At 45.4% G+C, this 22,691-nt stretch overlaps 1 protein-coding gene across 1 annotated transcript in view; it reads left to right on the forward strand.

Moving 5' to 3' along the window:
• Positions 1 to 18,869, forward strand: part of LOC125281630 (transport and Golgi organization protein 1 homolog) — a 65,631-nt gene extending 46,762 nt beyond the window's left edge. Inside the window, exons 13-28 of the mRNA XM_057315276.1 lie at positions 2,168 to 2,299; positions 6,615 to 6,636; positions 8,360 to 8,448; positions 8,682 to 8,759; positions 9,094 to 9,204; positions 9,794 to 9,857; positions 10,025 to 10,163; positions 12,184 to 12,285; positions 12,957 to 13,017; positions 13,122 to 13,157; positions 13,237 to 13,304; positions 13,428 to 13,522; positions 14,461 to 14,543; positions 16,145 to 16,298; positions 16,889 to 16,971; positions 18,563 to 18,869. Coding sequence (XP_057171259.1) covers positions 2,168 to 2,299; positions 6,615 to 6,636; positions 8,360 to 8,448; positions 8,682 to 8,759; positions 9,094 to 9,204; positions 9,794 to 9,857; positions 10,025 to 10,163; positions 12,184 to 12,285; positions 12,957 to 13,017; positions 13,122 to 13,157; positions 13,237 to 13,304; positions 13,428 to 13,522; positions 14,461 to 14,543; positions 16,145 to 16,298; positions 16,889 to 16,971; positions 18,563 to 18,577 — 1,332 coding nt within the window. The 3' untranslated portion in view covers positions 18,578 to 18,869. The remainder of the gene's footprint in view (positions 1 to 2,167; positions 2,300 to 6,614; positions 6,637 to 8,359; positions 8,449 to 8,681; positions 8,760 to 9,093; positions 9,205 to 9,793; positions 9,858 to 10,024; positions 10,164 to 12,183; positions 12,286 to 12,956; positions 13,018 to 13,121; positions 13,158 to 13,236; positions 13,305 to 13,427; positions 13,523 to 14,460; positions 14,544 to 16,144; positions 16,299 to 16,888; positions 16,972 to 18,562) is intronic.
• Positions 18,870 to 22,691: the final 3,822 nt, after the last annotated feature.

A 22,691-nucleotide genomic window follows, 5' to 3' on the forward strand; every position in this document is an offset into this window, starting at 1 on the left:
TGTCATGGGAAAATCACTAGGAGTGGTGGGATCAGGAAGTGAATGAGTTGTCGTCCTTTCTTAGGCCAAGTATGTACAGAGTGTTGATTTCCCCAAAGTAAAAAGGTCCTGAACGTCCTTAGGATTGTCCAAATATAAAGAAATACCTGGTTTCCAGTGTGAATATTTCATTTTGTCATTAAAAAGTAAAACCTGTACCCTCAGGAGAGAAAGAAAGAGACAGACAGGGAACACCCCTAGAAATAAGTAGACTTCTTTAGATTGGCTTGCACCAGATTCTTACAGAGAGATCTGGAAAGTGTCAGTAGTCAGGAAGGATCCTTATATTGAGGCAGAATCATTCCACACAAATACCTCCAGTCAAAATAGACTCTGTTCTGTTTCTTTTGAGTCTTCAAAGGAGGACATTTCTTGGTAGTCTTGATTGGAATTATTCCCCTCTACCCAGTCATCATCTCAACTGCATCAGTTCAGCTTTCTCACCCTGCCTCATTTCTGGGCTCTTGCATGAACTAACTGGTCTTGCATTTCCCACCTCCACCTGCTCATGGCCACTGTCCCTGAAAACCTAGTGTTATTGGCCCCATTGGATGTCATCCAGTTAAGAGTCAGCTGCTGGTCAGCATCCAGACAGCTGCCAGATGTACCGAGTGCCCACGACTGGGGGTGTTTTACATTCATGACAAGATGGCCTCTGTCTTGTGTGCAATTGATCCCCGTGATCAACCATAGTGCTGACAGCTACTGCTCTCTTTCAGACAGTGGCTATTCAAAGACAGTGTATGTTTCCACCAGCACACATTTTCCTGACCTCAGCAGTGAGGGCTGAAGATGGAAATGTTATAGATTTCAGGGGCTACTTTCTAGAGAGTTGTGTTTGCACAAAATTCAAGCTTGGTGTGAGTTAGTACAAATTGCATCGTGAACGTCTTTTCTCCTGAAATACTTATAACTCTAGTTTTTGTAAAATGAGATGTGTTCTTTATTTTGGGGTCCATATCTAGGAATTTAGTATTCTTTTAGAATTCAGGGGCCTCTGGATGGTTCATGCAGTTAAACGTCTACCTTAGGCTTGGGTCATGATCCCAGGGTCCTGGGATTGAGCCCTGTCTGGCTTCCTGTTCAGAGGCAGTCGGCTTCCTCCTTTCCCTCTGCCCCTCCCCCAGCTCATGCTCTCTCTCTTTCAAATAAATAAATGCAATCTTTTATTTTAATGTTTTCTCTCTTTAAAAAGTTAAATTTTATAATTGCTACTGACTGATTTAGTTACAATACTAAGAAATAGGAACATGGATTCCTTTCATTGGCTTTTTGGAGATAGGTGTTCGAGTAACTAAAACCTCACAGATATCCTCAAAATATCACCTGATGATGCAAATCTTTATGTACTTCAGAAATCTGATGTTTTGGACTGTGATTCAGAAACAAAGTGAGCATTGAAAGAAAACATCAATGTTTTCAGAAACCAAACAATAACTATAATTTATTTTTGTTGGAATAACAATCCCATGTTATATTAATGAGTTAATGAGAAACCTCCTGTCTGTCTCACTTATGTCCTTATCTGAACATCTGTCCATATAACATTCTCATTTTTATCTCTAGTACATGTTTTATTCTTGCTTTCTCCTGTTTTTCCATACATGTTGGGTGTATTTTTTGAAATGTTCCAAAGGAGTTTATCCAGGTCCTTCATGGATGTACAATAGAAGTCACTGACTTCTTACCTACTCTAAATTTACATTTACTTGCATTGTCTATTTTATTTTGACTTATAAATTCTTAAGTTCTGTTAGCTATAGAAAAAATATCTGCAATGTGCTTGTAGGGAAAATAAAATCTCTTAAGATTTGCCTATTAGATTTTTCCTACAGCTTCCATGTTGTATGATCACAACATCTTTTTAAAGAATACAGTTTGTTGATATTTGACATAGGTAAGCAGCAATGAAACCATCACCAAGTAAGAGAGCAAACACACTCATCAGTCCCCAAAGTTGGCCCCTGCTCCTTTGTAACCCCTCTGTGCTCCTTCTCCTCCAGGAGGAGGCAGTTGAGAGGTGTGCTTACTTCCTGGAGGCTGGTGGGGAGTCTGTGAAGTTGATTCCTTGTGACATATACATTGTGAATGTCGTTGAGATTCTTCATTATCTCAAATGTTATTTCAGGTTGTCCACGTTGTGCCTGACCGTTTCATTCTCGGCCTTGATGGGGCTGGAGTTCTGTGGAACTTTGCCATTCTTACTGGCTATTTGGGCATTTGTGCCTTTCTCATTTACATCTGGAGAACCGTCCTCGCTGTAAGTATACCAAAGTACCTGATATACTTTTATTCATAAATAAGCAGAAAATTTTATAGTCACTGGACATTTTTATATCCATTCAGTACTAAAAATTTCCCTCTAATAATGTCAATTTTGATTATCACCTAGATTGAAATAGTTTTAAATTTCTTTTTTTTGGAACATTACACAGTATTTTATTTTCTTTAATGTTTTTTTTTTTATTATGTTAGTCACCATGCACATCCCGGGTTTTTGATGTAAAGTTCGATGATTCTTTAGTTGCGTATAACACCCAGTGCACCATGGAAAACATGCCCTCCTTACTACCCATCACCAGCCTATCCCATTCCCCCACCCGTCTCCCCTCTGAAGCCCTCAGTTTGTTTCTCAGAGTCCATAGTCTCCCATGCTTCATTCCCCCTTCCGATTACCCCCCCTTTCTTTATCCCTTTCTTCCCCTAGCGATCATCCTAGTTCTTATGTTCCATAGATGAGAGAAACCATATGATAATTGTCTTTCTCTGCTTGACTTATTTCACTTAGCATTATCTCCTCCAGTGCCGTCCACGTTGCAGCAAGTGTTGAGAATTAGTTCTTTCTGATAGCGGAGTAATATTCCATTGTATATATGGACCACAACTTCTTAATCCAGTCATCTGTTGAAGGGCATCTCGGTTCCTTCCACGATTTGGCTATCGTGGACAATGCTGCTATGAGCATTGGGGTTCATATGGCCCTTCTCTTCACTACGTTTGTATCTTTGGGGTAAATACTCAGTAGTGCAATGGCTGGATCATAGGGTAGCTCAATTTTTAACTTTTTAAGGGACCTCCACACTGTTTTTGGGAGTGGCTGTACCAACTTGCATTCCCACCAACAATGTAGGAGGGATCCCCTTTCTGCACATCCTCTCCAGCAATTGTTGTCTCTTGCCTTGTCAGTTTTTGCCATTGTAACTGGCGTAGGGTGGTATCTTAGTGTGGTTTTGATTTGAGTTTCCCTGATGGCTAATGATTTTGAACATTTTTTCATGTGTCTGTTAGCCATTTGTATGTCCTCACTGGAAAAGTGTCTGTTCATATCTTCGGCCCATTTTATGATTTGTTTACTTGTTTCTCGCCTATTGAGTTTGAGAAGTTCTTTGCAGATCTTGGATACCAGTCTTTTATCTGTAGTATCTTTTGCAAATATATTCTCCCATTCCGTGGGCTGCCTCTTAGTTTTTTTGACTGTTTCCTTGGCTGTGCCGAAGCTTTTTATCTTGATGAAGTCCCACAAGTTCATTTTATCTTTTGTTTCTCTTGCCTTTGGAGATGTGTCATGAAAAAGGTTGCTTTGGCCAAAATAGTTTTAAATTTCTATTGAGGTGCCTTCTTGATCCATACGTGTGTTTTTCTTTATGTTCAAGCATAATTAGCAAACGGTGTAATATTAGTTTCAGGTGTACAACATGATTCAACAATCCTATACATTTCTCAGTGCTCATCACAATAAGTGTACTCTCAATCCCTTTCACCTCTTTCACCCTTTCCTCCTCTTACCCTCCAACCCATGTGTTCTTCAGAAGTGTGTTGTTTAATCTCCATTGTTTGGTCATTCTCCAGCTATCTTTATGTTCTTGATGCCTAGTTTGAGTGATTTGTGGTCTGAGAACATACTTCCTGTGGTTTCTATTCCTTTGGTTGTTCAGATGTATCTTATGGCCCCGAGTATGGCCTCTCTCAGTGACTTTTCCATGGGAGATTGTGAAGAATGTCTGTACTTCTGTTGTTGAATGAAGTATTCTGCAGATGTTAATGGCTGCCGTGGATTGGTGATGCTGTTCAGTTCACCTGTGTTCTCATGGAACTTCTGTATCTGCTGGATCTGTCAATGACCGATAAGAGGATTTTGAATTCTCCAGCAGTAGGAATGGATTCATCTATTCCCACCAGCAATATTTTCAGTTTCTGCCTCATGTACTTTGACTCTCTGTTGTTAATGCACGCACATTAGAAATTGTTATGTCTTTTTGGAGAATTGACCCCTTTACCATTGAAGTAATGACTGTCACTACCCCTGACAGTTTTCCTTACCCTGTAGTGTGTTTTGAAGGATCATTTCAATGGCCGGGTTTCTAGTTTGATGTTTCTTTTAACACTGTAAACATTTTGTGCTTCTTGATGGCATGGTTTCTGAGAAGTGTGATGTAGTTCTTATCCTTGTTCCTCTTGGGTAAGGTGTTATTGCTCCCCTCCACCTCCTTCAGACACCTACCCCAACCCCTGCTCCAGATTTCCAGAATAGTTTCTTTGTCTTTAATGATCTGTAGCTGAATAGTCTAGATCAGGCATTGTTAGTGTTTTTTGTTTGTTAGTTGTTTGTGTGTTTGTTTTGGTATTTATCTGGCTTTCGATGTTTTGAGCTTCCTGGATCTGTGATTTGGTGACTATATTAATTTTGGAAAATCCTCAGTCATTGCTTCAAATATCTCTCCCTTCTCTCCTGAAGGAATAGGTATTCCTATTATTTGTGTGTTACATGTTTTGTATTTGTCCCACTAGTCTTGGATTTTCTGTGCCGTCTTTGTAATTTTTGTCTTTGTGTTCTCTTTTGGAATTTTCTACTGGAATTTCTTTAGGCTCAATGATTCTTTCCTCTGGTATGTTGAGTCTGTTAAGGAACCCATCAAAGGCATTCTTGATTTCTGCTATGGTGGTGTTGTCTAGAATTACATTAAAATCTTAGAGTTTCATCTCTCTGTGTACATTCACCATCTCTTCTTCCTATTGTCCATTTTATTCTGAGATCCAGTATCATACATGGAAGGGACTTGTAATTCCTAGCCTGCTTAATCCCATCATCTCTGCCATGGGAAGTGTGTTTCTAATGCTTGCTGTTGTGGTTTTTACCTGTAGTGTGCCCTGTAAGGTTGTGTTGAAAGGTAGGTATTGTGTCCTAGTAAAGAAACTTAGATAAGTGGACTTTAGGGTGATGTTTTCTACTTAACTGGCTAGGGGTTAGACTGAGTTTACTCCCAGGTGAGACAGGGAGGAGAGAGCACTGGAGTTGAGTATTTGCCCTCAGCTCTATTGCTTAGTCTTTGGGAAACCCCCAATTAGGCTCTGGTGACATATTTCACTTGAGGGCAGACCTTTCTGAGAAGAACAGAAAGCTTTTGAGTTTATTTCTAAATGGGAATTTTCTCCCTGTCCCGGCCAATGGAGAAAGCTTCCCTTCAGAAAGAAAACAAAAATATTAAGTATTTGGTGTGCCCCATCCATCTTTTCACTTTTCCCGCCTGTGGGGCTGGGTGACAAGGGCCACGGAAGCTCAGAGGTTCCTAAGCAGCACGTGAAATTAATGGAATAGCCATGATTTTCTGTTTGCCCTCCACTGATGCACATTCCCCAACAACATTATCATGACTGGCTTGTTGATAGTGTGCTGGTATTCCAATATCCTGGCAAGATTTGGGGGCTGGCCTCAGCCTCTCATCATCCTGTAAAACTTTTGAACGGGGAAATATGCTAATGGTGTCAAAATGGGGTCTTGCCTAGATTTTATTGAGCTATAATTTATCTGGGTGACTCGATTCTGGGGAGCCTGGTTCCCCTTTTTCGAAACATCAGCTGTCATTTCTGTTGTTGCTCATGCTTCATCACTCGCCACGTGCCACTCTTTTTCTCGTCGATGGCTTTCATTTCTTTTTGATGACCCTCCATTTGTAGTAGTCTGGGAAAATTCATAACACCTTGTGTGCTGTAACTGCATGTGAATTCAGCAAATAGCCAAGTCTTTGTAAGATTTCAGAAAGGCTTTCTAGAGAAGGCAAGAAGCATATCTTTCTCAGAGTTTTTGCTTGTTCGCCTTCCTCCCTACCGGCCTGCCTTCCTTTCTTTCTTCCTTCCTTCCATTTTATATCTTTCAGGATTGAACAATAATCCCAGGTTCTAAACTTCAGTGTGGATATTGGTTACAAAACAGTTAGGGAAACGATGAATTAATGATTATTTTTTAAATGTCCACCCGATCCCTTGTCAAAATTGAATAGGGTGAACGTTCATTTAATAGAATGTGAATAGATTTTGAGGTAAAACGTAAGTTATACACCTTTGTGCTCTTTATCAAAAATGAATTGTGAACTATGATGACTCAGAGAAAGTCATAGATGAGTTTCATAGTTAGAAATGCTAATTTTGTCTTCTTTCTAATCCTGTGAATTCATTCTGCTAAGTAAAATGATTACTGTAACTTCTTTGGATTACTATTTCAGTATTTATCTGAACTGTAGATTTTTTCTAGTAATATGTTTTGACATCAAACTTAATTTTGTTTCTTCCACTCTTAGATTGCCCCTCGACAATATGAAGGTAAGATTTCTGGCTTTAGTTTTCTTTGTAATAAATTCTCAGTACCGGTGTTTGATGTGGGTGTAATTTGACTAGGGATAAATGTGGTGACTTCTGATGTCTAATTGACTTGTTAAGTCTTGAAAATCTTTCTCTTCTCCATGTGGAGTCTAAGTGATAATGTGGAGGGTGTTGCCATCTCTTAGGAGACCAGGAGGAGGAACACCTCATGGGAGGAGGGAGAACAAAAAGGGTGTAATTTTGCAGAGAGAAGTTTAGGAGGCAAGTGAGGATAGGAGCCTGAGGTCTGGAGTGGGTACTTTGCCATGACCTGGCTCTTGGTGAAATGTGACGATGAGAAAACACTCTGAGTCTATCAAGCAGGCTACACTTGGAGAAGAAGACAGGTATTGCCAGGCAGAGTGTGTGTCACAAGAGAGGTTTAAAGCATGCTTTTGAGTTTGAAGTGGAGGGAGCCTTTCCTGCCAGGGGAGAAGGAGTGGAAAGGAACGTGTGCCAGGGGTGGTAATGTATTGTGTCCGGGCCTCATGGATTGTGGTGATTCCATGGTGCTGTCTGACGGCCGAGGTGGCTGCCTGGCACTTAGCAAACCCTCGAATGCTGGTGTTTGTCCCTGTGAGTGCAGCAGTGGTGGTGGTGAGAAGAGAGATCTCGGGGCACGAGAGCACTCACATTGGGCCAATAGAAGAGAATCTGCACTTGAGGTAAGATGAGAGACTTATTATTTTTTGAAAGATTTGGTTTATTCACTTGACAGAGAGAGAGCACAAGCAGGCAGAGTGGAAGGCAGAGGGAGAGGGCGAAGCAGGCTCCCAGTTGAGCAGAGAGCTGGATGTGGGACTGGATCCCAGGGCCCCGGGATCATGACCTGAGCTGAAGGCAGTCACTTAACCAACTGAGGCACCCAGGTGCCCCAAGATGAGAGAATTAAGTGCCTGTTAGAGGAGTCTGTGTTCTAGAGCTTACAGGTGTTATCCACTTGTGATAGGGAGCTTCATGAGGGTTGTTTTCCCTTAAGGATGGAGGGTGGCATTCTCAAGTTGGGCTGAGAAAACCTTGTGTTCCAGGGAGTGTGAGTTACCAGGCACTCCAGAGACTCTGTGTAACATGGAGAGTGTACCCAAGTGTGTTTGATTCCAAAGATCTGGTCCTCCAGAGCCCCCAGCCTGGGGTTCCTGAAAGGCAATCTGTGAGCAGCAGGAAGTCATGGAAGGCCTTTGAGTAGCCACTCAGTTGACATTTTGAGCTTTCCTTGTGTGGAATTCCAAGTAGGACCTGGAAGTAGACGTGGCGCTGAGCAGGAGCAAAGGATGGTTTTGTTCATTTTGGGTTGTTTGCAGGGACCTACTTACGTACCTTAATCATTGGAGGAGAGAGATGTTAGTTGAAAGGATGCTTGATTTTTCTGTTACATCTCTGGTGATGACATAAGTATTTGCAGTGATTGAATTTTCCAAGAATGATGCTTACAGATGGGAGAAAAATAGAAGACATTTGATTGTGTTTCTCTATTTCTGAAAACATTTTAAGTAGGAATCTCCCTGAAATAGGTTGTCTTAGGTTTCAAATGCTGCTAAACCTTGCTTTTTCAGGCACAATGGGAATGCTATCAAGTTAGTTACACCCAAGTGTCCAAGAATGTGTCTCTGGGGCTATTACAGTGGGATTATTCGATGTCACTGGTTTTGCTAATTATCTTAGAAATTCTTTTTTCTCCTTTTAGTTACTTTACAACAAATAGCTGAAAAGATCCATCGGCTTAAAAATGAAAACAGGGAACTTGCTAAAGAAATATCCATTTGGGAGGAGAAGGTATCAGTGCCCTTTCAAATATTTTTTGTGATTTCATTTTGGTTACTTCCCCCTCTGGTAGTTCATCCTATTGACCTATTTCACGTGACCCACAAATGATCGCGATTCAAGAGAAGCTTCACAAGTGTAGAGCACTGCCTCTCTATCCGAGAAAGGAGTCACACAGCGTTAGATAGCTTTGTCTAACACTCTGCTATTTTTGAATTCTGATTCCCTTTTCGTATATTTTATAGATCAGGGAAAGAAAGAAACATCGCGCAGAAATGAAGAGAGAACATCAGTTTCTCTCTGACAAAATTCTTAAATTGAAGGTAAGGATCCCTTCTTTGCCTGAATTGTGTTCTAACAACAGAAATAAAAGTAATGAATTATTATTATTATTATTATTATTATTATTATTATTATTATTTTAAAGATTGATTTGCGAGAGAGAAAGAGCGAGTGGAGGGGGGCAGAGGGAGAGAGAGAATCCCAAGCAGACTCCATGCTGAGTGTGTAGGCTGACGCAGGGGTCAGTCCCATGACTCTGAGGTGGGGACTGGAGCCAAAATGAAAGCAGGAGTTGGACCTACTGCGACACCCAGATGCCACCCACGTGCCCTAAGTGATGAATTATTATTACTCATTCAATATGTTTTGTTGAAGGAGAACATCGGAAAGGTTGAACGGGTTAATGCAAATTTAAGTGTCGCCCTTCATTTCAAGCGGACTATGTTGCAAGCTATGAGAGAGAAGAATGTCAAGAATGAGGACATGGTAAGAGTTGGCTGTTGAGATTTACCTTAACGTGGCTCAGGAGGCTTTTGGTCATTGGGTGAGGGGAGGGCAGCGTATTCGCTTGCTGTTTACCACAGTAGAGAGTGGGCATCTGGGAACTGAAACTCCTACCGAACAGTGAGCTGGAATTTCACTTAGGACCATCACAATGAGGTCTGCTATTTCAAGGACTAGGAAGTATGGTTTATTTCACAGCTAGGTAATTATCACATCGTTCAGCCCTGCCCTCCAAGATATGCAGAAAATCCCACAAGATACTTGAGTTATGAAGGGTGATAGCCAGCCAAATTGTATAGTCCCTTCCTCTCAATGCTGAAGAGAGAATTTTCAATGTTAATAGGGGAAGATATGTACATATATAATTTATGTATATAATTAGGTATATGTGTTTGTGTGTGTTTGTGTATATGTGTGTATACAAAAGTGTGGGTCTCCTTACTTTCTCCTTGTTCTATTTATGCCTCAAGGGCTTTCTTTGTTGCACTGCATGATCCCGTTCTGTTAGGTGCACTCACATTGTTCTGTGATCATGATTTCTTGAATGTCTTTCCTCATATCCGTCTTCAAGGCCCAAGATGCATTGGAGGATGAAGAGCAGGGAGACTTGGAGTCCAAAAAACGTGTACTGAAGGGTATGTTATTTTAGGGAAAGAAATCCCCAGATGCTGGCAATGAGTTTGCATTGGGAAGGGAAAGAATGCCTTCCTGCCTTCAAGGTCTTGCCCTTCTCCTTTCCCCAACAAAACCAAGTTCTCAGGTCACGTGCCCACTCATACAAAAGAAAACTCATCCTTTACAGAAAGCAAAAAGGTCCTGGAACAGAAGTGCAACGCCCTGAGTTCTTTGAAAGCAGCTAAGGAAGTGGAATTGAAGCTGCTAAGGAAGAAACTGGGTATCGTGGTGGATTTCTCTGAACGAAGAAAAGTGGCTGCCGAAGAGTAAGCTATTCCTGTGTTAATCGTCACAAACACTGTTGTATGAATTTATGTGGCAGCCAGGCTAGATAGTTGTAGTTCGTTGGGAATTGGATCTAGAGTATTTTTGCCAAATGCATTCTGTAGAAGTACCTGCCCTTCCTACCTTGATCTGTGCAACCTGCATTTTTGTTTCTGTTCCAACTGCTTGTCACACGTTGTGGTGTGATTCATTGGGGCAGAAGAGGGAAGGTACCAGCACTAATCAGCTTGATACCTGGATCCCCTCTGGGTCCATCTACATTGTCCTTTTGGTTTCAGTCTCATCACATGTTCTCATCAGCCCTGAATTCAGTCAGTTTCTTGTTCAGTACCAGACTTGGGTCAAGAATGTGTAGAGAAAAATGGAATTCTCTTGCTGCAGAAACAATGGGAATTTCTTTGTGGAAAGTGGGTTGGGGCTCCAGCAATACTGGATCCCTTCATCCAGTGTACAACCAAAATCGTTCACTGTGGCCCAATCCTAAGAAGGCCAGGGTATTTCCTGTCCACCTGATTTTGTAGGTGTAACTCTCCTGCGTCCCAAGCAAAGCCTGCAGTTTCACTAGGGGCTCACCTTTGCTGGCTGACCCTGAACAGCACTTGTTTCCTTCTAAGGCTGTGCTCATAAAGTCGTTCAGTTTCTTTGCAGTTCACTTGCCTGTTCCAGAACTCATTGATGAGCCCTGGGGAGCTTGGCTCCCACTGCCAGGTTGGCTTTCTCCTGGGCTTCCTTCTTCTGCATCTGGTTCTCCTGTTTCTTCATGCGCTCCTTAGAAGTTGGGTGCATTCACTCATGAGTTTCCACTTTTGTACAGTACTTCCTCTATTTTCCTCAGGAGGAGAAAGTTCTCAGGACCTTAGAGTCCCTCATTCATGCTGAAAAGCAAAACTGTTCCCCCTCTTCCCTGGAGACTCAGCTTTGTGCTAATCCTTCCCACACCGGGGGTGGGGGCCGCTCTGTCTCACTGGCATCTTGGTTCTGTTCATTGGTAAGTTCTTTCTGGGGCAGGTACAGTGTCCTGACCACCTTTCTCTCTTCAACACCTCACAGCTGAACCACTACATTACAGCCACTCCACAGAGCATGTGCTGAAGGATTGCCTGAGAGACCAGAAGCAAATGCATGAGTCCTTCTCTGTCTAGAGCTTTTGTCTCAGTTTCTAAGAGTCTTTTTGCATGTGATTCTTGAGTAAATCAAGAATCACATTGAAACCCTTTAAATCAACACCATGAACAAAAGAGTCTGAGGGCGACACAGGAAACCAGCCTTTCTAAGCATCGCTCTTTGCTGCTTTCACTATCAGTGGACTCTGTTAAAGTAGGTTGACTCCATGCAGTTGATAGTTGTCCATCTGACATCTGTTGCCTGGAGATAACACCCTGACTGTGTGACAGTTCACATCATTTTATACTTCAGGACATACCGTCAGCACTAAGATTGGCCTTTTCCTCCACCAGGATCTTTGAAGGAGGAAGCAGGGGTTGTACTTCTAAACCCTAGAGATGTCTGGGAGTGAGTTGCCATGCTGATGAAGCCGTACTCTGGAAGGCTTCCTTTTGGGCTGTCCGTGTCGGGCACAGCCTTGGTCTGAGGATCGGGGCTCCCCATGGAGGTGTAAGACTAATGATGGTCTCCTGCTTCATCCAAATAGTTTTCAGGCCTAGTTTCTCACTTTGAACTGAAATGAGCCTTCACCATCTCAGAGAAAGAAAGACCTATTCTGAGAGGGCACAAAGTGCAGTGTTATTTGGTGACTTGGTGATGAATGAATTGAAGTAGAGAAGTACAAAGACAGCTCTGATTGCAGGGGACGTGGCAGCAGCCAGAATCTGATTTTTCTTTAGCCCTAAATGGGGCCTTCAGTTCATTTCCCTGATGGTGTTCACAGTCTGTGCATTTATGGAAGCCATTCAAATCTAGGCCGCAAGTGTGCTGGGAGGAAAAACGGCAGAAATTCTGGACCTTGGCTACTGGTCTATGTATATACCTTTCCCATTTTAGGAAGCTGGAAAAGACACTTTATGAACTGGAGGCAACAAAGAATCAGCTGTCAGATGCCGAGGAAAATCTGAAAGTAACCAAAGAAGAAATAGACAAGTACAAGTGAGTTCAGACACCATACTAGCGGCTCCTGAAATCCTTGTTTACTTTGCATTTTTCACCTTTGTACAATGTCTAGACTCAACAAGTAATATAAACAAAAATTCAGGGGACATATCCAGAAAGAATTAACAGACCCAAAGAGATAAGTTTTAGAAAGAGCAAAACAACCATGTTAGTAAACATGTCCTGATAACCAGCGCTGGCCTGACTCTGTGGAAACTTGTTCCACGCCAGAGTCCCTGGTTGTGGTGTCAGTGGTGGTCATCTTGAGGAAAGCAGTTTGTCGTAGGATGAATCCTACCCATAAACACGGTAGTGCCATCTGATGGCGCTGGTCTTTGCAACCCTGGCAAACGTGGCGAGGATAGAAGTTAAAGGAGAATAGAGCTTCATGACGAAAGATACTTGTCATGTGATAAATTAGGGAAAGATTGAAAACGGGTAAGGAAATTATATCAACTCTGAACCCTGCATGTGTGGAGAAATGAGTAAGGAAAGGATGTGACAATAGCTTTGATCCTGCTGTCCACGTATAGTCATGTGGAAGTGTTTCCTGTGTCAGGATCAATTGGATGAGGGGACAGATAACTGGAGGACGGCCACATGGGCCGATGATTTAAAATCACACCCAATATTGGGCTTTATCTGACGAAAGCAATTGTACCTGACAGACAACAGATCGGAAAGATGCAAGACCAGCTGCAGGAGGCAGAGCTCACCTTTGAACGCAAGGTAACCTGAGCTGTGCCCCAACAGGCCCCTTACCGCCTCCTGCAGGGGACGGAAGTGGCCCTTAGATCCCTGAACATGCGCTTTTGGTGTGTTGGCTTTTTCAGATCGCAGTTCATGAAAAGAATGCTGTAGGGAATTGGGTAAGTGTTTTCTTTTCCCTGCTCTCCATTTGGGGCACAGTCTGGCACAACTGAAGATGGGTGGGTTTTTCTCCCGCAGATCAAGGCTCGGGTTTGGGAGCGGAAGATACAGCAGCAGAGAAGGGAGAACGCCTACATGATACACAGGTGTGCGAGTCTGATGTGCCTTTTTACGGGTGTTTTGAGGGGTGACAACTACACTGTTTGGTGTCCAGTAGAGGACGTGGTGATGTAATTCTTATAGACGTCTGCTCTTTCTCTGTATTCAAGACTGCGCATGATGAAAGGACAGATGCTGCCTGAGGGATGCATGAGGCAGGAAGCGATGCTGGGAAGACCTGAGATGTGGAGCCCTCCACGGAGAGGTAGGGAGCGCGCTGTGAAACAGGGCAGCCTGACTTCTGCTGGGAAAGCACACGGTGTCCTTCCCATTCCTGTGGGTGGTTATTGTGTGTCCTGGAGAGAATCACAAGCAGTACCTACGGACAGCAGGTTGTCTGAAGGGGTGACAGGTGGGTGTTTTCCTCAGATTCCCCCAGGCAGCAGGGCACCTGTCCCTGTGACAGGCGGAGCTCACGCCCGTCCCATCACTGCAGAACCTCCCCCGCCCCCCACCACCGCCCAACTGAAGAGATGGGCCTGGAGGAGTCATGAGCCCCAGCTTCCTTCCCACCTTGACTCAGTGGTAAAGAGTTTTTGAGAAAAGAAAAAGACTATTTGAAAAAAAGTCATTTATTTACTCTTTATGGAGGTTCCTTTATTTTGGTTTTCTTTGCAATCTGCTGTACTGCATTTATCAGTGAGATGTGTGCATTTTACTCCTGTAATGTTATCAGTATGATGTCACAGCTTTACTTCTCAATCTCCTATTGTTTCTTTGCTCCCGACTATACGATCAGTCTACTCCATTTCTTCTGTTAAATATTTCCATAATAGTCAGTCACACATGCTAGGCCTCATCTGTAGACTGAAAGATTGAACCATGAGCCTCTGGCTTGAGGAAGAATGCATGCTGTTCATTTTGAGGGTTTATTCATTCGTAGTTGGTTTCCCCGGAGCAGTCTACTGCTGTTTCTTTAGCTATGAAAGCACCTGAAGCAGATGGAGGACGGTGGTCCCTTCCTCGAGGGGGAGGGGCAGGTGTCCCCCTTGTCATCAGGGGTCAGCAGAGACATGAGGGAAATGCTCTGTGTCTAGGAAGGGACCCGAAAGTGGGAGAGGGTGGGACGTGGTGGGGGAGGGTTTGGAGGGTTGGGTTGAATTCTGCACAATGACAGTCTGAATACACTTCCATGCATTCTAGCGCATTGGTCTGATGCTGAAGCTGGTGGGGCACCCATGAGGAACAACGGCACTGAGCCTAATAGACACCCTGGGATGTACAAGGTAACTACCGTGGCCTTTTCCACTTTTTCCAGAAACTTCCGATTTTGAGCAACACCGTGTCCTGGCCTTGTGTCTGTTGGGTGGGTGGTCCAGTTTGTCTGTGGCGTCGTTCACCTCTCAAAATACAAGCAGCTCACCCAGGGGCTGACAGGCTTCTCCGTTACAAATCATCATCTTTGGGGGCCTCTCCCAAAGCCACAGGTGGTTACAGGTGAAGGATGGCAGAACACTCACTGTGTGTGTGTCTCTGTGTGTGTGTGTGTGTGTGTGTGTGTGTGTGTGTGTGTGCGTGTGTACCCCTGCTCACCCATAGCGCACAACGGGGAAATAACTCAAGGAAGATGACAGCTCACTGCACACTGAAGTCTCTGGGCTGCCTGACTCCCATCGGGGTAGGTTTAGGTGCGATAGGTATTGTGATCGTATTGCAGTTAGATAATTAACCTGTGACAAGGTCTGTGGTCATCCTCACGACTGGAAACCAGGGGAAGCTCTCCGTCCACTTTTTATTATCTGCTATGCGGTTTGGAATGTGCTTAGATAGGCCATGTTTCGTAAGTCATCCCTGTTTTACTTCTGCTGGTAAACGTGCTATACAGAATCCCTCTCCTTGTACCCTTTCCACAACTATTTTGAAAGATCAAACCTGTTAGTGTCGTGTCACAAAACACACTCTGACACACACTTTCTGAAGGGGAGACGTCAGCGATTATCCGCATGACCGGTGCCCCACAGGCCCTTCAGTTGGGCTTCTAGGAGCAGGTCATTTGGTCCTAAGTCACAGTGAGAGCAGGTTTCTTCTCTCATCACACGTTCTCGAGTTGTCCATCGGAAAGCGTATACAGTTTTGTGGATTCTCTAACTTATGCTTCCCATCTTAATTTCCTATTGGACTAAATTACTCTGGAACTCAGTGTGCTGAAATGTCCGAGTGACTGTTTTTTAAGATAAGCACAGCTGCTGAGTTACAGAAGGGTTATTGGTATCACGTTCCTTTTGGAAAACACTTTTCCAATTCCCCTGTCAGATCACAGGCCCCTAATTCCTCAAGTGTGTTTGTGGCCATGGCCAGAAACTGCAGAGAGCAGAAGACCCTTGTGTCAGGAAGTGAGGCAGCGTGGGGACAGTCAGGGGCTTGCAGGCAAAGGATTCACCTCGAGTGGCTCGGATTCCTGAGAAGAAAGGGCAGTTTCATCACATTCTCTCTCTTGTTAACAAACCAAAATATTCTGTGTGGTTGAGGAGGAAAGATGAAGTGTTGCCCGGATCCCGATGCCTCCGTGTCTGGAGTGTCCTGCCTCACTAGTTTGCCATGCTCCTTTTTCATCTTTGAAGATGCTACTTCTTGCTAGTGAACATTGGAAGACATGGTTAGTGATGTTTGGAGACAGTAGGTTATTCCTGTAATATCCATTCCCCTCTCCCCCCTTGTTATAGTTGGCAGCAGTGGGGAGGGGTCAAGTTCTCTAGCACGGATGCGGCTCTGCTGGAACGTGGTATTGGAGAAGGATGCAGATGCTGATAGCTCTTTCCTTGGGTTTCATATCTTGGTGTTACAACTTCTGTCTGTCTTACCAAACTATTTTCCTGTCTGTCTGCAGGTGGGTCCAGATGTGAGAGGCTTTCCTCGGCCCACCTGCAAGCCCTCCCATATGGACCAAACTTTACAAGGCTTCATTGGCTGTGGGCCACCTCAGCCTCCTCCACCTTGGTCGACATACGGGCCTCCCCCACCCCTCGTTCACCCACCATGTGGTAAGATGATCTGGATTCCATGATGTGAGTTGTAGCGCGTATTCATCATGTAACTTCTGGTGTCGGTGGAGAAGATGTTTAGGAGGTACCACGAGGCTTTTCAATGCAAGGATCAACCTGAGTGAGGACACAGGAACATTCCTCAACTTTCTGTGGACATCCATTTCGTGGACTGTCTCGTTTCACCATACAGAACTGGGCAGCAGGGGTCTGCCATTGAGAAGGAGTGTGACATTGTGCAATAGACAGACATAAAAGCATTGCCCAGGTGCCCTGCACAGACATGATGTTTTGGGCTCTGGGCTTAATGGAGCACAGTCTTCACATCACCTGCACCTGTGGATGCCCCAGTTGTCCAGCGTTATTGATTAGTTCTGAAATCATCTCTACTGTGCGGAGTGGTCATATCCCCAAGGGTGAGGGACTGGTCTCTCCTTTGTCCACAGAGGTCAGCGGAGACCTGTGAGAAATGCTCTGCATCTGGAAGGGACCTGAGAGTGGGAGAGTAGAACAGGCTGGGGCAGGTGTAGAGCTTTGGCTTGAATCTTGCGTGGCCAACACCCGTCTGAATCCACCTCTGTCTCTTCTAGGGCCTCGGTCCAATTCAGAAGCCTGTGGCGCTCAAGGGGACAACAGTGGCACCGCGCCGAAGAAGGACCCAGAGAAGGACAAGGTAAATACGTGGCTGTTTCCAGTTGTAACCATTTCTGGAATCCTGTTCCTGTTTCGGCAGCACAGTGTCCTGGCTTTGTGTCTGTTGGGTGGATCATCCAGTTTGTCTGTGGCGTCGTTCACCTCTCAAATACAAGCAGTTCACGCAGGGGCTGACAGGCTTCTCCGTTACAAATCATCATCTTTGGGGGCCTATAAGCCACAGGTGGTTACAGGTGAAGGATGACAGAACACCCACTGTCTGTGTGTTTTGTGTGTGTGTGTGTGTGTGTGTGTGTTTGTGTACCCCTGCTCACCCATAGCGCATGTGGGGGAAATAACTCAAGGAAGCTGACAGCTCACTGCACACTGAAGTCTCTGGGCTGCCTGATTCCCACTGGGGTATGTACAGGTGCGATACCTATTGTGTTCGTATTGCGGTTAGATGATTAACCTGTGACAAGGTCTGTGGTCATCCTCACGACTGGAAACTAGGGGAAGCTCTCCGTGCATTTTTTATTATCTGCTTTGCGGTTTGGAATGTGCTTAGATAGGCCATGTTTCGTAAGTCATCCCTGTTTTACTTCTGCTGGTAAACGTGCTATACAGAATCCCTCTCCTTGTACCCTTTCCACAACTATTTTGCATGATCAAAGCTGTTAGTGTCGTGTCGCAAAACACACTGTGACACACACTTTCTGAAGGGGGGATGTTAGCGATTATCTGCAGGACCGGTGCCCCACAAGCCCTTCGGTTGGGCTTCTAGGAGCAGGTCGTTTGGTCCGAAGTCACAGTGAGAGCAGGTTTCTTCTCTCATCACACGTTCTCGAGTTTTCCATCGGAAAGCATATACAGTTTTGTGGATTCTCTAACTTATGCTTCCCATCTTAATTTCCTATTGGACTAAATTACTCTGGAACTCAGTGTGCTGAAATGTCCGAGTGACTGTGTTTTAAGATAAGCACAGCTGCTGAGTTATAGAAGGGTTATTGGTATCACGTTCCTTTTGGAAAACACTTTTCCAATTCCCCTGTCAGATCACAGGCCCCTAATTCCTCAAGTGTGTTTGTGGCCATGGCCAGAAACTGCAGAGAGCAGAAGACCCTTGTGTCAGGAAGTGAGGCAGCGTGGGGACAGTCAGGGGCTTGCAGGCAAAGGATTCACCTCGAGTGGCTCGGATTCCTGAGAAGAAAGGGCAGTTTCATCACATTCTCTCTCTTGTTAACAAACCAAAATATTCTGTGTGGTTGAGGAGGAAAGATGAAGTGTTGTCCAGGATCCCGATGCCTCCGTGTCTGGAGTGTCCTGCCTTCACTAGTTTGCCATGCTCCTTTTTCATCTTTGAAGATGCTACTTCTTGCTAGTGACCATTGGCAGACATGGTTAGTGATGTTTGGTGACAGTAGGTTATTCCTGTAATATCCATTCCCCTCTCCCCCCTTGTTATAGTTGGCAGCAGTGGGGAGGGGTCAAGTGCTCTAGCACGGATGCGGCTCTGCTGGAACGTGGTATTGGAGAAGGAGGCAGATGCTGAGAGCTCTTTCTTTGGGTTTCATCTCTTGGTGTTACAACTTCTGTCTGTCTCACCAAACTATTTTCCTGTCTGTCTGCAGGTGGGTAAGATGTGAGAGGGTTTCCTCGGCCCACCTGCATGCCCTGCCCTATGGACCAAACTTTACCAGGCTTCATTGGCTGTGGGCCACCTCAGCCTCCTCCACCTTGGTCGACATGCGGGCCTCCCCTGCCCCTCGTTCCGCCACCATGTGGTAAGATGATCTGGATTGCATGATGTGAGTTGTAGCGCGAATTCATCGTGTGACTACATGTGTCGGTGGAGAAGATGTAGAGGAGGTACCACGAGGCTTTGCAATGCAAGGATCAACCTGAGTGAGGACACAGGAACATTCCTCAACTTTCTGTGGACATCCATTTCGTGGACTGTCTCGTTTCACCATACAGAACTGGGCAGCAGGGGTCTGCCATTGAGAAGAAGTGTGACATTGTGCAATAGACAGACATAAAAGCATTGCCCAGGTGCCCTGCACAGACAGGATGTTTTGGGCTCTGGGCTTAATGGAGCACAGTCTTTACATCACTTGCATGTGTGGAGGCCCCAGTTGTCCAGCGTTATTGATTAGTTCTGAAATCATCTCTACTGTGTGGAGTGGTCATATCCCCAAGGGTGAGGGACTGGTCTCTCCTTTGTCCACAGAGGTCAGCGGAGACCTGTGAGAAACGCTCTGCATCTGGAAGGGACCTGAGAGTGGGAGAGTAGAACAGGCTGGGGCAGGTGTAGAGCTTTGGCTTGAATCTTGCGTGGCCAACACCCGTCTGAATCCACCTCTGTCTCTTCTAGGGCCTCGGTCCAATTCAGAAACCTGTGGCGCTCAAGGGGACAAAGGTGGCACCGTGCCCAAGAAGGACCCAGAGAAGGACAAGGTAAATACGGTGGCTGTTTCCAGTTGTAACCATTTCTGGAATCCTGTTCCTGTCTGGGCAGCACCGTGTCCTGGCCTTGTGTCTGTTGGGTGGGTCATCCAGTTTGTCTGTGGCGTCGTTCACCTCTCAAATACAAGCAGTTCACGCAGGGGCTGACAGGCTTCTCCGTTACAAATCATCATCTTTGGGGGCCTCTCCCAAAGCCACAGGTGGTTAGCGGTGAAGGATGGCAGAACACTCACTGTGTGTGTGTCTTGTGTGTGTTTGTGTGTGTGTGTGTGTGTGTGTGTGTGTTTGTGTACCCCTGCTCACCCATAGCGCACGTGGGGGAAATAACTCAAGGAAGCTGACAGCTCACTGCACACTGAAGTCTCTGGGCTGCCTGATTCCCACTGGGGTATGTACAGGTGCGATACGTATTGTGTTCGTATTGCGGTTAGATGATTAACCTGTGACAAGGTCTGTGGTCATCCTCACGACTGGAAACTAGGGGAAGCTCTCCGTGCATTTTTTATTATCTGCTTTGCGGTTTGGAATGTGCTTAGATAGGCCATGTTTCGTAAGTCATCCCTGTTTTACTTCTGCTGGTAAACGTGCTATACAGAATCCCTCTCCTTGTACCCTTTCCACAACTATTTTGCATGATCAAAGCTGTTAGTGTCGTGTCGCAAAACACACTGTGACACACACTTTCTGAAGGGGGGATGTTAGCGATTATCTGCAGGACCGGTGCCCCACAAGCCCTTCGGTTGGGCTTCTAGGAGCAGGTCGTTTGGTCCGAAGTCACAGTGAGAGCAGGTTTCTTCTCTCATCACACGTTTTCGAGTTTTCCATCGGAAAGCATATACAGTTTTGTGGCTTCTCTAACTTATGCTTCCCATCTTAATTTCCTATTGGACAAAATTACTCTGGAACTCAGTGTGCTGAAATGTCCGAGTGACTGTGTTTTAAGATAAGCACAGCTGCTGAGTTATAGAAGGGTTATTGGTATCACGTTCCTTTTGGAAAACACTTTTCCAATTCCCCTGTCAGATCACAGGCCCCTAATTCCTCAAGTGTGTTTGTGGCCATGGCCAGAAACTGCAGAGAGCAGAAGACCCTTGTGTCAGGAAGTGAGGCAGCGTGGGGACAGTCAGGGGCTTGCAGGCAAAGGATTCACCTCGAGTGGCTCGGATTCCTGAGAAGAAAGGGCAGTTTCATCACATTCTCTCTCTTGTTAACAAACCAAAATATTCTGTGTGGTTGAGGAGGAAAGATGAAGTGTTGTCCAGGATCCCGATGCCTCCGTGTCTGGAGTGTCCTGCCTTCACTAGTTTGCCATGCTCCTTTTTCATCTTTGAAGATGCTACTTCTTGCTAGTGACCATTGGCAGACATGGTTAGTGATGTTTGGTGACAGTAGGTTATTCCTGTAATATCCATTCCCCTCTCCCCCCTTGTTATAGTTGGCAGCAGTGGGGAGGGGTCAAGTTCTCTAGCACGGATGCGGCTCTGCTGGAACGTGGTATTGGAGAAGGAGGCAGATGCTGAGAGCTCTTTCTTTGGGTTTCATCTCTTGGTGTTACAACTTCTGTCTGTCTCACCAAACTATTTTCCCGTCTGTCTGCAGGTGGGTCCAGATGTGAGAGGGTTTCCTCGGCCCACCTGCATGCCCTGCCCTATGGACCAAACTTTACCAGGCTTCATTGGCTGTGGGCCACCTCAGCCTCCTCCACCTTGGTCGACATGCGGGCCTCCCCTGCCCCTCGTTCCGCCACCATGTGGTAAGATGATCTGGATTGCATGATGTGAGTTGTAGCGCGTATTCATCGTGTGACTACATGTGTCGGTGGAGAAGATGTAGAGGAGGTACCACGAGGCTTTGCAATGCAAGGATCAACCTGAGTGAGGACACAGGAACATTCCTCAACTTTCTGTGGACATCCATTTCGTGGACTGTCTCGTTTCACCATACAGAACTGGGCAGCAGGGGTCTGCCATTGAGAAGAAGTGTGACATTGTGCAATAGACAGACATAAAAGCATTGCCCAGGTGCCCTGCACAGACATGATGTTTTGGGCTCTGGGCTTAATGGAGCACAGTCTTTACATCACTTGCATGTGTGGAGGCCCCAGTTGTCCAGCGTTATTGATTAGTTCTGAAATCATCTCTACTGTGCGGAGTGGTCATATCCCCAAGGGTGAGGGACTGGTCTCTCCTTTGTCCACAGAGGTCAGCGGAGACCTGTGAGAAACGCTCTGCATCTGGAAGGGACCTGAGAGTGGGAGAGTAGAACAGGCTGGGGCAGGTGTAGAGCTTTGGCTTGAATCTTGCGTGGCCAACACCCGTCTGAATCCACCTCTGTCTCTTCTAGGGCCTCGGTCCAATTCAGAAACCTGTGGCGCTCAAGGGGACAAAGGTGGCACCGTGCCCAAGAAGGACCCAGAGAAGGACAAGGTAAATACGGTGGCTGTTTCCAGTTGTAACCATTTCTGGAATCCTGTTCCTGTCTGGGCAGCACCGTGTCCTGGCCTTGTGTCTGTTGGGTGGGTCATCCAGTTTGTCTGTGGCGTCGTTCACCTCTCAAATACAAGCAGTTCACGCAGGGGCTGACAGGCTTCTCCGTTACAAATCATCATCTTTGGGGGCCTCTCCCAAAGCCACAGGTGGTTAGAGGTGAAGGATGGCAGAACACTCACTGTGTGTGTGTCTTGTGTGTGTGTGTGTGTGTGTCTGTGTGTGCGTTTTTGTACCCCTGCTCACCCATAGCGCACGTGGGGGAAATAACTCAAGGAAGCTGACAGCTCACTGCACACTGAAGTCTCTGGGCTGCCTGATTCCCACTGGGGTATGTACAGGTGCGATACGTATTGTGTTCGTATTGCGGTTAGATGATTAACCTGTGACAAGGTCTGTGGTCATCCTCACGACTGGAAACTAGGGGAAGCTCTCCGTGCATTTTTTATTATCTGCTTTGCGGTTTGGAATGTGCTTAGATAGGCCATGTTTCGTAAGTCATCCCTGTTTTACTTCTGCTGGTAAACGTGCTATACAGAATCCCTCTCCTTGTACCCTTTCCACAACTATTTTGCCTGATCAAAGCTGTTAGTGTCGTGTCGCAAAACACACTGTGACACACACTTTCTGAAGGGGGGATGTTAGCGATTATCTGCATGACCGGTGCCCCACAAGCCCTTCGGTTGGGCTTCTAGGAGCAGGTCGTTTGGTCCGAAGTCACAGTGAGAGCAGGTTTCTTCTCTCATCACACGTTCTCGAGTTTTCCACCGCAAAGCATATACAGTTTTGTGGATTCTCTAACTTATGC

Source organism: Ursus arctos, unplaced genomic scaffold (assembly GCF_023065955.2).
Source record: "Ursus arctos isolate Adak ecotype North America unplaced genomic scaffold, UrsArc2.0 scaffold_2, whole genome shotgun sequence".
Taxonomy (NCBI): Eukaryota; Metazoa; Chordata; class Mammalia; order Carnivora; family Ursidae; genus Ursus; species Ursus arctos.